The 16,176-nt window shown below is 39.2% G+C and overlaps 1 protein-coding gene across 1 annotated transcript; it reads right to left on the reverse strand.

The window, feature by feature from the left end:
• Positions 1–678: 678 nt before the first annotated feature.
• Positions 679–9,767, reverse strand: GMNC (geminin coiled-coil domain containing). The gene is made up of 5 exons (XM_044255139.1): positions 9,573–9,767; positions 7,710–7,884; positions 5,877–5,965; positions 4,185–4,301; positions 679–2,675 (listed from the first exon to the last, which is right to left on the reverse strand). The coding sequence occupies exons 1-5, from the start codon at positions 9,573–9,575 to the stop codon at positions 2,055–2,057; spliced, it is 1,005 nt and encodes a 334-aa protein (XP_044111074.1). The 5' UTR covers positions 9,576–9,767; the 3' UTR covers positions 679–2,054.
• Between the last annotated feature and the right edge of the window lie 6,409 nt (positions 9,768–16,176).

A 16,176-nucleotide genomic window follows, 5' to 3' on the forward strand; every position in this document is an offset into this window, starting at 1 on the left:
TTAATCTTTTGAAGTAGTTATGTTGCTTTCTTGATTCCTAGGGTGTTAAAGTACAATCAAATTTAATTAATCTTAATTCTTAAATTTGTTATTTTAAAAAGATAAATTTCACCTACAGGGGCACAGATACTGCAGTGTTAAGCACTTCTTTGTTACTACTTTTGTTTTGTTTTAGAAAATAGAGTGTGTTCTACCTCTTCCTAAGTCATGAAAATACTCTGGAGAATAATATTATTTAATACCTTAGTTTCTCCTTCATGGATTATAAAGAAAAGTAGAGGTTAAGAAAACTTTCTAAAACAGATTACTTGCTCACAATCACCAAAATAAAGCAAAAACCAAACAGCAACAGCAACGAAAGTCATGTCTTGGTTACAAAGAATCCCAAAGGGCACAGTCATGTTCTCAGGCACTGATGGTACAATATGACTTATTGAGAGGTGGCAACAGAAAAACAGGAAAGAAGTTCACCCTGGTGGACCTTATTGCTAACTGACGTTTTCTCCAAAAAACAGAGGTACACATCGTTGATATGTAAATTATTCTGCAAAAGATAGAGAGCTTGAGAAAAACTAACACAAGCACTAAGAATATTTTTTTTATTTAGAAAGAGAGAAATCTTTGATGTCAAAATTTACATTATATTTATGCACACTTATTTAAAAATTATTATCTCTATTTGTTAGATGCAAGTTACTCTCCCATACTTAGACTGAATTAACCTATAACATGGGCTCATACCAGAAAAAGAATACTGTGATCAGAGCAATGGTTTCTTGTGTCGACTACAAATGGCTCATGTTTAAGAAAAATTGTATGTAAAGCTCATCCAACATACCTATAGTGTCTATCAAAACTAAAGAGAAGAGTGAGCTGGGTTGGCAGTGTTGGAGTAAAGCTGATGGACCCAGCCTCAGTTTATAGAATGTTAGTGATGGTCTCATCTATCTTCTGTATTCTGCAGCCAGGAAAAGTGAATCTTCACCCTTGGGAATTAGGTTTCTCAAGGTTACAGCAAATATTGGCTCTGAGTCTCATGAGGGTGGCCACAAGGTCTAACTTGCTCTCATTTATTCCATCACCACTCCATAGGACAGCGCCTGGTACATGGCAGGTGTTGTACGAATATTTTGCGTGGGCCAATGAATGGAAAACTGAGTAGATGAGTAAGTGAATGAATGAGGGAGACAACGACAGAGTTTGGCTAGACAATACTGGCAGGACCAGACCCTTGACAGCATCTGGGCGATTAAGATGACAACTTGTTGTTATCAAGCAGCCCTTAGCCATGTTCTAGTTTGAGTCATGTTGGTTAAAGAGGCAATGTCAGATGCCTATAGAAGCTGATATACTGTGGCATATTTTGAATAAATTTTAATTATTTTTCATCTTTTGATTTATCAGTGGTATTGCTTATTCAGTAGAGTTGCAACTCATTGAAGAGGCTCTTTGTCAACTCCACAGGGCGCATAACTTACTGAACTGCTCTACACGTGGCACTGCTCACATCTACATTATGTCTTTGGGAATGACGATGTCCAGAGACCCTTGTTTCTACCCCACCCCCAAGATCGGAGCACTCAAGAACAAACACCTGGAGCGATAACAGTGTTCACTCTCGAGGCAGTTTTCAGAAATGAAGAAGAACAGGACAGGATAAAAGTGAGAGGGTAGAGGCTATGAACATTTAAACTGCTTGATGAAAGGAGAAAAGCTGTTAGACTTGTTATAATTGGAACAGCATATGTAGGCCTCGAAGGAATATTCGGACAATTGGAAAATACCTTTTCAGGTACAGGGCGAAGGGATGAAGTCAACAGCAGGTGCTGGTGTGTAAACATGTCAAATTTAGGTGAAAGAAGAGCAGGCATGTTTCATTATGGATTCGTGGAAGCTGTTCTCTGCAGATTTAAGTGGGTAATTGAGAGTGACATTTAAAGTGGCAGGAGACAGTCAGGGCAAAAGCTTCTGTGTTCCAAATAGTCAGGTTCAAGTGCAAGAGAGGTCTTTGTAAACAGAGTTTATGGCAGTCTTTCGTGATAGAAGGGAGGTCACTAAGACTGCTTAGGGACCCAGGTAAACTTCCAGCCTCCCTCCTCATCTCGACAAACAAAGGCTTGTCCCTGGTGGAAGGAATGAGTTTTCACATTACAGTGAGGGCTCAGGGATGTGGAAAAGGCCATCTCTGTTTTATTGGGTGACACATCAGAAGTATAGTAAGGAGAAGTTTGCAGCCCTCCTGGGGGATTTGAAAGTTGAGAGAGGAAGTGAAAATCTTCCCTGTGCCCAGCAGTGCCATGTGAGGGGGTTGCTGGGTCGCCTCCATAGTCAATTGGCAGATCCTCCCTGGGGACATTTTCATAATCAACTGTATCATCCAGAAATGGAGGAAATGTGCTGTCAATTCTTCTGGGATGAGAGGAGTGGGCACTGTAGTTAGCTGATAAAGTGTCATCGATGGTGTTGAGGTCTTTTAACCCAAGGGTCTGAAGAACCCAAGGGTCCACAGGGGGCCCAGGTTGTCCTTCACAGTTAGCAAATTCACTAGAGAGGTTTCTCTTGGCATTTTTGTGGTGGGGGATCTCAGGAGGAAAGTATCTTTTCTCTTTGGGTTTCCTCTTTCCCTTTCTGAATTGTCCAAATGCTTTGGAGAACTCATCTGATGACAGCAATTTCTAAGGAAGTAGTATTTGGAAAATATACAGTCAGATAGTCAACCAAGATAATTTCTTTACTGCTATCTAATTAAACTTCCTTCACATATTTACTAATGATCTTAATTCCTTAAAAACATGATTAAAATTCTATTCTCTCACACATACACTACGTAAAAGTAATTGGATTCATTTCTGATTCTAAATTAAAATATATAGTGACAAGTAACTACCTGGAAACCACAATTCATGTTTTTTACTAATCATTTAAAAGGTGAAAGAAATGAATAATCTCTTTAAATTTTCAATTCATGGAAATAATTATCATTATAATAATGACAATAACAGTAACTATCATGTATTGAACGCTGACTACATGTATATTCATCTCATTTTATAAAATCCACTTTAGTGAAGAAACTGAGGCACGGGTGTATTAGAGTCTTACTAAGGGTCGTGCAGCCTACATTAAATCTAATCATCTGAATCTAGACAGAGCAGCTGATTGAAACAATATCTAACACTGATTCTTCTTATTCTGCTAACTTTCAGACTACTTTCACATGATACGTATTATTCCACGCTTTGAACAAAAATACTGTCTAATCAATCTCATTTACTAATTTAATGCATGTCCTTTTTTACAAAATGGTGGCTGAAGTTATGAACCCAAGCTCCTAACTGTGAGATGTGCTCCTTTTCTTAACAAAGCTGACTGGATTGTAAAGGAATCAGATATGATACCCTTTCTTCTCTCAACTGTTATTTCCAGTGAAGGTGGTAAGAAGCATCATCAATTTAAATAAAATAATATCAAATAATGCAGCTTGTCTAGTGGCAAGGTAAAGGTTGATGACAAAGCAATAATGATAACAGAATGGCAAAAAGATCAAAAATACAAAACACAAAAGAAAGGAAGAAGAACAGAAAGAGACTATGGACAAACTATTTGTCCTTGAGTTAGAAATAGTCCATTCTAAAAGGGTAAGATAAAAAGGTTCACTAAAAGATAATGTAATTGGTGATACATAATTGCCAGTCAAAAGATCTGGGCTCCAGCCCTATACATAACATTTCAGAGCGGGGAGATTCTTAAAGAATCTTTTAGCCCCTGCATTTATGGATGAAGGTAAGTGAGGCTAAGTGACAGAAATGTACTCAAAGTCAAGCAGGTAATTAAAAAAATCAAGTGTCTTTCAGATCTGATTCCCACTCTAGTGTTCCATCCATTTAACTCTGTCTTTTGATTAACCTCTGCTATCTTAGCAATTCCCTGGACTGGCTTACGATTCTTAAACAACTCTTTGAGTAATATATGGCTAAAATATGCAGTCTGGATTCTTCCAAGAAATAATACATAAAAATTCTTGAGGAAGTGCTATATTTCTTTCAGAAAAATTCATCTAGCCTATGAATGCCTTTGAAGCCATGCTGTTCAATACACCTCCTACACTTAATCAAGCAGTGTTAGCCAAATGGTCTCGGTTCTCAAATCACTGTTCGGCTCTTACAAAGGGGGTAGTTACATACCTTGGCCTTTTCCTCAAGACATTTAACCAAAGCAGAATTCAGGTATTGTCTGAGATGGTTATTCTCTTCATGTAACCTAGCAAGTTCTTCTTCCTTCTGCACCAGAGTATCTTGGAGCTGCAAAAAGCATACAATGGTGAAGGCCCCTCTACTATATTGACTTTGTAACCTTATAATAATGCCACTGATCCTTAACCTACTTAAACTTGATTATTATTCTATTTGTTTTATGAACCAAACCTCAGGGAGCCCTTGTCCTCTAAGGCCTAAATTCAATCTACACCCACCTACCACCCCATTGTTCAGTTTTGTGCTCTGAACTTTTTATTCATTGCAAAGTATTTGAAGAGATTATATGACTTTTAAGATTGTAACCACAAGGGGATCGGGAAGGTCTGTAGGAAAATGAGCTGTGTGCAACTGTTTAAATATAGAAAAATGTGTTTAGAAAGGTTTTGCTGGACTCTTTCCTTGAATATTAAGAAAAGAAGAAAAACAAGGAGGGGTTTGCTTCCCTCATCTTCAGATTGATCTGTTTGTATATCCACTAGGTTAAATCCTCTCTCAGGAACAACAACAAATAAAACATGGAAAATGAAACATTCTTTGCAAAAACTTAATAATCATCATCACTTCTCCAAGTGAAGGCCTATGTTTATGGATTAAAAATACAAGCACACAGGGTGCCTGGGTGGCTCAGTGGGTTAAAGCCTCTGCCTTCAGCTCAGGTCATGATCCCAGAGTCCTGGGATCGAGCCCTGCATAGGGCTCTCTGCTCAGCGGGGAGCCTGCTTCCTCCTCCTCTCTCTGCCTGCCTCTCTGCCTACTGTGATCTCTTTCTGTCAAATAAATAAATAAAATCTTAAAAAAAATACAATCACACTCAGTATATCATTTGGTCTTTGCAACAGCCCTCTCAGGAAGGCATCATAAATCTTTCAATGTCCTAGGTAAGGTAAAAGAGGATTCAAGAGGTCATATAATTACAATGTGTGAAGTCAGGGCCTGATTGTAGGTCCTCCTACAGGGGTTTGGATGTTGTTGTTGACTTTGTCGCTGTTGTTTTTCCCTGTGACACTGATCATCTATCTTCATGTCCATCCTCTGGACATATATCCACTTTGGCTCTAAGCTGAAAGTCAATATATGAATTTAACCAGGGAAAAGAAGCAAGGTGACATCAAGGGACGGTGTTAAGAATAAAATGCATGCAAAGTGAAGCAAGTCAACCTGAGAACGACAAATGCCATATGATTTCACTCATATGTGGAACAAGCAAACAAGCCAACAAAAAATAGAATCAGACTTATAAATATAGAGAACAAACTGAGGGAGGGAAGGGGGTGCGTGGATGGACCAAATGGGTGAAGAGTAGGGACAGATATGGGCTTCTAGCTATGGAATGAGTAAGTCATGGGATTAAAAGGCACAGCAAGGAGAATACAGTTAACGCTGTTATCGTAGTGTTGTACGGTGACAGATGGTAGCTACGCTTGTGGTGAGGATAATGTATAGAGAAGCTGAATCACTATGTTATACACCTGAAACTAACATAATTTTGAGAGTCTGTTAGACTCAAAAATAAATAGATAACTAAATAAATAAATAAACAAATAAATAAAATTGGGGGAAAAAAAAAGACTACATGGAACATGTCAGTCCAGTCTCAGTATTCTGACGAGCTACACATACCTGCTTGTTTCTGTAGAGCTGAGAGGAAAGCTGAGCTTCTTCCCATGAACACGAGTTAGGAGCAGGGAAACTGGAGTCACAGGATGATTCTTTGTGGAAATACCAAATGGATAAGTGAGAAAACACCCTTGCAGTTTTTGTGTAATACAGAGCTCATTGAAGGAATTCAGACATTTTAATAGATTCAATTACCTTTCTAAAAATAGCTATAGCCTCTACACAGGAAACAACATATTTAAAGCCTTTCAGAAGGGATAACTGTGTTGTGAAAGACAAATATTTATAGACTACATGCCCAAATGGCTGAAAGGGTGAATGTTTAGGAGCTAAGAGGTCCATATTTCTTCTTAATATATAAATTTCCACCGGCTAAATTTATAAAAACCATTTCATCTGTACTACGAATTCACTCAGATATTTATTGATCCTTCCCCAACTCAGCATAACATTGCAATTCCACTATGTTTTCCAAGTTTCTATCTTACTTTCTAAGGTTTTGTGTTTGATAACATAGTGTTTGGTTCTAGAATCAAATGCTATTCTTGATGCTACTATTTCTCCCCAGATGAAAATCTCTGCCTATTTGCATGCCAGTTAAAGCTGATGTAGAGTATTCAGAATTATGAGTGGTAGCATTTCTACTTTAAAGTAATTTGGATCTTTCTTCTCTGAAGACCTTGATGAAAATCTCCAAACTGTACCCTGAACTCAGTGTAGGAAGTGGTGGCACTTCCTACTTTAAAATAATTTGGATATTGCTTCTCTGAAGACCTTGATGAAAATCTCCAAACTATACCATGAACTGTCTTTTATGCCTTTGTGGAGTTTTTTTTTTTTCATATTTGATAGTAAACTATGAGTAAAAACTATGTTTGGGCATTCTATATTGGTTTATTTTTATTTTATTTTCCTCATCTAGTACAGTCTGACTCTTCCCCATCTCTACTGAAACTGGCATATTACTGAAATATTTTTTACTGAATTAGAATGATGAGTAGGGAGACAGGAATCAAATTTTATACAGTTTGGTTTCATATTCTTGGGCATTCTGTCTTCTTTGCTGCTTGCGGCAGAAAACTAAAGTTGAACAACTCCCTTCCTGACATATATGTGTGTTTCAATATTTTGGGGCTTTTCATTATTTTTTCTCAAATTCAAATGCACACAAAATAATGTGGCTGAACCAGGAGTTCAGATACTTAATTCTGAAATGTCTGCCAGTTTTTCTAGAAACTGAGGGTTAATATATAAATTCCTTTAATATTTATAAATACTCCTTACTAAGCCCCAGGTGATAATTAATACACAATTTTCATCACAAAGTTATCTCTCCTTCCAAAGCTGACATCTTCTTTGAGCAAAAAGAATCATTTTTTTTTTCCTTTTACAGGATGCTCTTCATAGAATTTCCTTAGGAAATAAAAGAGTAAGTTATTAGTTTTCCTTGTTTCCCTCTTAAACTCAGGGGAACTTTCCTGAATTCCAAAAGAAATGCTCCAACTGGTATCTTGACTCCAAAAGCATCTCACAGTATTTGTTTATAAAACTTTGACCCAACCCTAAATCCCTTAGTGGGTTGGAAGTCTCTAGGAACTGTTAAGTGTGGGGAGAAATACATACTGTCCAGTGGACAAGGACAAGATTCCTATTTTCACTATCTGGCAAGTATAGAAAAGCAGCTTATTTAGGCTGTGAAATTCAGGAGTCTGTGGGCTTTCTTCAACTTCCCATAGCATCTCTTCTTCTACAGGGTTCTGGCCCATGATGCTTTGCAACTATGGGTGCTGGAAAAGGGCTTCAGACCTACCAGGAAAGCAGACGAGCAGAACTTACCCAGTGCCTGTGGTGCTTGTTGGGGCTCTCTGTTGTCCAGGAGACCAGCAGTCCAGAAAGAGACCCAAGTCTCCGTGGAAACGTCAACACTAGATTCTGACGTTGTAGTGGAATACGGGCAATTATAACTCTGACCTCCTACAAAGTACTGGTCTTGGCAAGGCAGAACAGTGTTCTGTGAAAGTCAGTAGGAAGGATCAGAGCAGGGGTGGGGAGGGTCCCAGGAGATAGGGTGATTGGGATTTGGAGGGGAATAAGGATGGAAGAAAGAGACACGAATTACATGCAATGAATCAAAAAACAGTACAGGTGTTAAGCACAGATTCCAGATTATTCAAGCAGCCAAAACACATAATCACTAAAAGGGAATCAGCCTCTTGGTTTACCCAGTACTTTCCTGAGTACCTCTCAGCAAAAAAACAGGTTAGTATTGGATGGACCAAATTTGTAAATATCCAGGAGTACTTTCTGTTTCCATGACTCAGTCATCTTACAGGCTATTCAGGATCTATGTTAAAGGAATTCTACTTACTGATTGAAAGACCTAAGAACTATTTGGCTCTTTCTAACAAATAACTTAATTATATTTCTAATAACCTTGAAAGAAACAGAGCCCAGAATGCTAAGGCTGAAATGGACTGAATATAACATATAAGGAAATCTCCTTATTTTAGCTTCTTGGTTTCTCAATTATAAACTTACTCCATTTCTTCCTTCCTCCTTCCTCCAGCTTTAAATGCTGCTGGATCCTATGGTGCTCCAAATGGTTTGAAATGGACGTATTGACATATAGATACATTCCAGAGATAACTAAATACATTTGCTCCTCCAAGCACAAGCACATATAGTCACTCCAAGTAAAAATACCATCAGAGCTGAAATATGTTAGCCGAGACAGCAGGCTCTAGCTCTCTCCAGCACTAGGTCTCTATGCCCTTGCAAAGTTATCTTGCCACTACTAACTGCCTGGCATCTATTCTGCACTGTGTTCTGAGCCAGTGAACACCCTCCTGCCCCCGACTCCTCAAACTTCAAACACACACTCTTTCCAAATATCCAAGCAGGGGCAGATATGCAGCTTTCCTGGGTTAATTTGTACAACAGGCCATTCTGAATTATTTGTCAATGTTTAATCAGGTAAAAAGCCATTCATTTCAGCAGAGCTCCGCTTTGGACAAACCTCTTTTTGACCACTACAAGTCTTTTGTTGACTTGAGGACTTTCTTGGGCATAACATAAACAGAGAGAAAATAAATAATAAGGAGAGAGAGACACACGGAGAAAAGTTAATTAAGTCACAATTTGTTAATATTCCCAGTAAGCTAAGTCTTGAAAAAGTCCGGTCTTGAAGCAAGTCCATCTTGGGCAGTGCAGACCAAAGAAATTCAGCCCAAAGTTTATCAAGGACTATTTTCTTTTATTCTAAAAGCATGTTTGTAAGCTCTTCCCCTGAGGTTATTATTGAAATCAAAGCTGAACTATTATGCAATTGACACCCGAGAAGAAAACAAATCTCAAACACCCCTAGACTAACTCAAATCCAAATGTTTGCAAATATGCGTCTAATCTAGAGGAAACAGGTGGAAAGAAAAGTGAGTGCAGGTATAGAGGGAAAGAAAGTTAGGAGAAAGTACAGAAAGTAGAAATAACACAGTGGGTAGAAGGATGAGAGAGATGGGGAATGAGAGAGAGAAGATGGGGGGGAATAAGCAGATGGCGCAGCAGAGAAGACCCCTTTTAATGGGCAAGGTAGCCCAGAAATCTTGCATCCAAGACGGAAGAAATTCTAAATGCAGAGTTTACTAGTTCTCAGAGCCCCCAGGTTTCCCCAGCGCATTACCTAAACGCTGGCTGCTCACTTACCATCTTGCAGTGGAAGAAGGCGCTGCAGAAACTGAGCCTTCAATTTTTCGGAAAGCCGTGGGAGCTTTAAATGGGACTGAGGGGAGGGGCTAGGAGAGGCGAGTTCTAATCTGCGGGAACTCCCAGTGACGCCTGGGACTCCGGGCGAGCACCGCCCCCGGATTTCGTGCGAGGCTGTCAAACTGGTGACGTGGGTCAGCAGACCTGAACCCAAAGTCACCGGCACTCAGGGCGACGGCCGCGCGGGGACCTTGAGACCTGTGAGACCTGCCGCGGCGCTCAGCGTCCCGGTGCGCCGCGCGGCTTCAAAACCCGCGCGGTGCCCGCTCCCTGCCAGCTCTCTGCCGGCGGTCGGCGGGGAGTTGTGGTGGGCGGGGACCGCGCCGCCGGCCGGACTGGGCTAACCCGGCTCCCCGAGCGGGGCGGGGTGGACTGTCCGCCCTGTGGCCCGGGCATCAGGGTCAGAGAAAGCCCAGAGCAGGGTCTCGGGGATTAGAGCAGCACTTGGGGAGCAGGTGCAGCAGCCCCCAGACACAAAACTGCTCCTGTGTATTTCCCGGCCACGTGATCAATACCAATTTACTGAATGACATTGTGAATTGATTGGCTTTTTTCCTACTATTTGATGGATCTCCTTTCCCCCAACTCCTGAAGTGGGTGTGAAATGTGAAGATGATCTAGATCCATTCTAGAATGAAAGTTCCGGGGGAATAGCCGTTCCTGTCCATTTTGTTCAATGTGGTCTCCTAGATGCCTGGAATAATTCCTAACCGGCCATGGGTGCTCAATAAAGCATTAATTAAGCTACAAATTTAAGAACCTAAAGTGTCTGTCTCTGTGTTTGGTCCTATCTTTACAACTACGATTATATAGAATAAGTTATTACAATTAAGAAAAATACTTTTCAAAGTATTTGGTTCCCGCCATCTTTCCTCTTGCATTTTACTCTCACGATTCCTATGAGGTTATAATCCACAAGCGATAAAGGGGTAAAGCCATTTTTAAAACCATCCATCTACTACTAATAGCCCACTTTTATTTCAACTGGCGATAACCTAGGGGGCAGGTGTGCTTATTGTCTCTGTTTCTGTGATGAAGCACTGAAGTTAAGAAATTTTTGACCATTGATTACACAATTAGCAAGCAGCAGACTCTGGGTCTGAACCTCTGGCCTAGCATCCATGCTCCTATCACAATTCTGTTTTATTTTTTTTCTCACTGCACTTATAGCCATTTCTGTAACGGGCATTTGTAAGGACTGAATTGTGTTACCTCAGGATTTGTATGTTGAGTCGTCAACCCTGAATGTGACTGTATTTGGAGATAGGGCCTTTAAAAAGAGAATCAGGGTTAAGAGATCATAAGGCTGGCACCCTAATCTGGTAAGACTGGGGCTTATAAGGAGAGGAAGAGACACAGGAAATGGCATGCCTAGAGAAAAGGCCATGTGAGAATAAGGCCGGAAGGTGGCCATTTGCCAGTCAAGGAGAGAGGCCTCATCAGAAACTGATAACCCGGCAACACATTGGTCTTAGACTTCCAGCCTCCGGAAATATGAGAAAATGATTAAGCCATCTCATCCCTGATTCTGGAAGCCCTAGCAAACTAATTTGGGCATGGTGTAAGGATTAAGAAAACAGAATCTGAAAAAAAAAAAAAAAAAGAAAAGAAAAAAAACAATCTGGCTTGCACAGTCCTCTCTCTAAACCAGTTTTGACCTGTATTCATTTTGCACTGGATTTTACTCATCATCCAAAACACTTAGCAATGGCTAACACAGCGAATGCTCCTGAAGTTTTCTGTCTCTGACATTAAGGAGGGAATGGAAGAGGAAAAGGAGGAAGGCACCAGGCTTGGTCGGCACCATTTCTCCTGTCCCATACTGTTTGTTCACAAGCATTTTTAAGTGAATAATACAAACTTTGGGGATCACTGCCTGGAAAACTCATGGGTTAAATGACATGATGCATTTACACAGGGTTAAATGACATGATGCATTTCAGTGAGTGACCACTCTCGTGGCACAAGGGGTGGTGATACCCTGGCACTATGACCCTGAGATGATGGGGGAAACAGATAAAAACCTGTTTAGGTTATGAGAATTGATGATCTTGTTCAGGGCAAAGAAAACCCTAATCACTTTTTTGATGAGAGCCAGGGGGAGAAAAAGGAGCATTGAGTTGTTTTGTTTTTGGAAACTCATAAATTAGGTATGTGAACCTCTGGATAATATGTTTTCTTGACTCTAAAAATGACGCAAAAGGGGAAATTGAATAAACATGGCATGAAACAAAAGGGCATAGGCTTTGGGTACAGATGTAACTGCGGTCTGATTCTTGTTCTACTCTCTGAGCCTGAAACACCTGGGGCTATATTATCATGGTCTCTAAATTCTCAGCTCCCGTGGTAAATTAGGAAAGAAATATGTACCTGAGAAGCTTATTAAAAAGCTGACCACTGGGTACCTGGCTGTCTCAGTGGGTTAAGCCTCTGCCTTCAGCTCAGGTCATGATCTCAGGGTCCTGGGATCGAGCCCCATATCGGGGCCCCACATCCTCCTCTCTCTCTGCCTGTCTACTTGTGATCTCTCTCAGTCAAATAAATAAAAATAAAATCTTAAAAAAAAAAAAAGCTGACCACTGTTGCCTTGAAAACTCCAAATTCACTGCCCAAGTCACAAAGAGCAGCTATTATTGTTATGTGTAGAGGACTCTTTGAGCATATATGCTGCCGTGTCTTACCTGTTAAAAATAACTGAAAATAAAAGCTACACTTATTAAACAGAATTTTTGAGGGCTAGACATATTTTTTAAAAAGTCTTTGATGGATTTTTAGCACAGAGACATGTCATAAATCATTAGCTGCTTTAGCTTAGTAGGAGTGGGAGTGTATATGGTATTAGTGGATCCCTAAAGTTAAGCCACAAAGAGCTATTGGCAATTGAACATTAATCATAAGATAAGGCTTACCTGAAATCATAAACTGATGGAAAATTTTCCAAATCCTTAAGGTCTTATTTAAGTATATCATTTTATTTAAGATGTACTGCTTAGGGGAGCGTCTTGGGGGTCTCAGTTGCAGGAGACCCACCTCAGGCTCCCTGTTCAGTGGGGAGCTTGCTTCTCCCTCTCCCTCTCCTTTTGCCCCCCCCCCATCATACACTTTCTCTCTCTCTCAAATAAATAAATAAAATCTTAAAAAAAAAGATCTACTGCTTGGGTATAAGTGTTATTTTTTGGTTGTTCATTTGAAGGTTGTTTTTTGTTTTTGTTTTTGTTTTTATGAGGCAAGTAAGAATAATGTGAACTCCTTTGGCCATTTCTTAATTCATATTTTTGAAAGAAAGAGGTACAACTTCTTTAGTGATTGTTTTTTCTTCTATAGACAATAAGATCAGTAAAAACTGTCTTTTGTATTGTGGCTGAAGAGACGATGTTAAAAGAGAGGTAGCTAATAACAGTCCAGTTGTTGAACTGGGGTACTACCTCCTGCCAGGATGAAGAAATAATAAAATCAAAGGTAATTTGACCTGCACACAAACCAAGTCTGCAGACAGGAAAGGGTAGTGTGTGATCAGTGGTGGGCCAAGGAAATAAACAGATTGGCATATGGAATGTTCTTTTATTTCACCCCTGGAGGACACTTTATTTGATTACCTCGTTAGTGAGTTCAGTAGCATATATAATAAAAGAACAAGATAGAAATTCTCTTTACAAACATGGCCTCTTCCTATAGCTTCAACAGCTGAATCTCTAAGCAATAAAAAGATTGTATTTCTGCTTTTACACATAAGGAAAGAAAAGCCGAACCCTTAGAGAAAATTCAGTTCAGTAGATGATTTACATTGGGAGACTTAGCCTTTGAATATTTTATTTTAGCAAGTCTGGAGAATCATGACGTGTTGATTTCATTGAGGCATAGTTTTGAGTTTCACCCTTCCAGAATAATGTGTGGAAATCAATCACGCTGATATGGGCAGTCTTGACTATTCCCTACCACCCACATATCAGCAGAGCTTCTAGTAACCACACATATACAATAACATGCCATGGTGAATCTGTTCCTATCTGAACAAAGATATTTATGCAAAAGAAAGTTAACTGTTAATTCTGGCAAGAGAAAAGGAAAAAGAATAAGTTTGAGAAAATTATATCAGGTTATTAGCCAGAAAAGCAAAGGTCCTTGGACAAATTAAAGAGTAAGATGTTTAATTAGGGCCTAGGAAGATTTGTGCAGTTTGAAGCTCTGTGTGTGTGTGTGTGTGTGTGTGTGTGTGTGTGTGTGGTGGGGGAGGGAGGTAAGGAGATAAAAATTTATGATACAACTTTATTGGGTGTTCCAGCCAGAATTTATTTCAATAGCTTTAACCTTTATTTTCTGACTCATTAAGTAATTGCTTAATTTTTCAGTTGTACTTTGTTGTATTATGTTAAGGCAGACCATACACTATAATTATATTCACAGATTTGAAGATTCTCAAGTCTAAAGGTATATCTTTCAAATATTATGCCATATTTGAGGGATAACCAGCAAAGGAATAAAGATCTGTATTCATTGTAGAAAGTGAGGCAAGCCTTCCCTGCACTCTGTAACATTGTTTTCTATCTTTTCTCTTAAAATGACACTTGGAAATAGTATTTGTGGGCATGCTGGAATAAATAGCTGAGGCTTATCTCAATTGGCTTGGGGGTTTCCATTTCTTCTAGATGCTGTCAGGCCACCTGGAGCGTGGGGTTTTAACTCATCATGCCTTGGTGCACTGGCAGGGATCTGCTGTGTGATAATCTATCTGACCAAACTGTAATAAAATAATTTCAACACTACTATAAAAATACATACAAAACAGAGAAATCGATCTTCTTATACAACAAAGGTTAGAGATGTGGAACCCCAAGCAAACCAAAAATCAAATACAACTCTACCCCTCATTATTCCAACTACATTAGAAAAAATGAAAATAATGACTTTTATATCAGAGGTATGTTTATCTGGCTGTGATTTAAAATATAAGGAATTTTTGGCGGACCTGGGTGACTGAGTCAGTTGAGTCTCCAACTCTTGGTTTTGGCTCAGGTCATGATCTCAGGGCTAGATCAGCCCAGAGTCTGCTTGAGGTTCTATCTCCCTCTACACTCCTCCCTAGGTTCATGCTGTCTCTCTCTATCACATAAATAAATCTTTAAAAAAATGAAAAAGGAATTTCTGTTTCAGGAACACTAGTATTTTCATAAACTAGGCTTCACTGCCTTTATTGATCCTAAAATCCCTGTCAAGGATTTTTGATCTAGTCGTTGGTGGATGGATTGCTGATGAAGTATGAGAAACCAGAAAGGTGAACTGACAGTTACAATGATATTCAATTTTATCTGGAAGATAATAGAAATAAGGGTGTCACTTCAAAAAGCTTGATTCAGAATGCAACAGCAAAACAGAACAGCTGGGACTGGATTCCTTCTAGCCCTGGAATTATCAGAGAATCTGCAATAATGTGACTCCTTTCATGAATGGAAGACAAAGAAATATATTTAGATACAAAATGTTAAGCTACAGTTAATTTAAAATTCCATATTTTTGAAATACATAATCTATAAAATGTTAATTGGTTTCTTATTAACCCAATAATTTGTGGCAAAATCACCTTCTTTGTAGTCAAATCAAAGAAACTTCTTTGTAGTCAAATCAAAGTTTGTAATAATAAATTTGGGTGTTTCTAACCCAACTCTTTTTTGCATATTTCTTTTTTTTTTTAAAGATTGCAATTTTTACTGACAGAGATCACAAGTAGGCAGAGAGGCAGGCGGGGGGCTGGGGTGGGGGGAAGCAGGCTCCCTGCTGAGCAGAGAGTCTGATGTGTGGCTGGATCCCAGGACCCTGAGATTATGACCTTAGCAAAACGCAGAGGCTTAACCCACTGAGCCACCCAGGCGCCCCAGCATATTTCTTTTTCACAACATGAAAGCATAATGCCAACCTCTAGTGGGTGGAAGCATTTATACATTCAAAAAAAGATCTGAGACAATACCAAGAATTGTAATTGGTATGAAATTAATAAGGCCAAATGCCATTAGAATGACTATAGAGAAGGATTTGAATATAAATAGAGAACCACACCAGCAATAAAGTAAAACTCCAAAATCCTTAGAGGGCAATGGTGAACACAGTTTTTGCTTCCTCCAATCAGAAACCTTTCTAGCTGCCACCTCTGGAATAACAGGGTTAGAACTGCATGAACAAATCATAGCCAATCTTAAACATACAAACAAATTTTAATAGCTTCATTTGTAGGAGAAAAGATACCAAAAAATAAGCAAGCAAACTGACTAAGCTCTTGAAAAAAATAGTTTGTTGTCCTAGCACACACTTAGTAAAAACTCAAGTTGCATAACGTAGAAGTTTCATCTTAAAAAAATTTTGTTAGCAATTATTCTTTGCATATTCTTTAGTCTCTGTCTAGAAGTATATACATATACATGTTTTTATATTTTCATACATACCCATGCATGTTTCTGGAGAAATCTATGAGGCCCACTGCTTTGAAATACTTACAAATGTCAGTGTAAAGATGTTGGGAAACAAAGACTCATTCTTTATTCCTGGCTTTTTT

The sequence above is a fragment of the Neovison vison genome, chromosome 6 (assembly GCF_020171115.1).
Source record: "Neovison vison isolate M4711 chromosome 6, ASM_NN_V1, whole genome shotgun sequence".
Taxonomy (NCBI): domain Eukaryota; kingdom Metazoa; phylum Chordata; class Mammalia; order Carnivora; family Mustelidae; genus Neogale; species Neogale vison.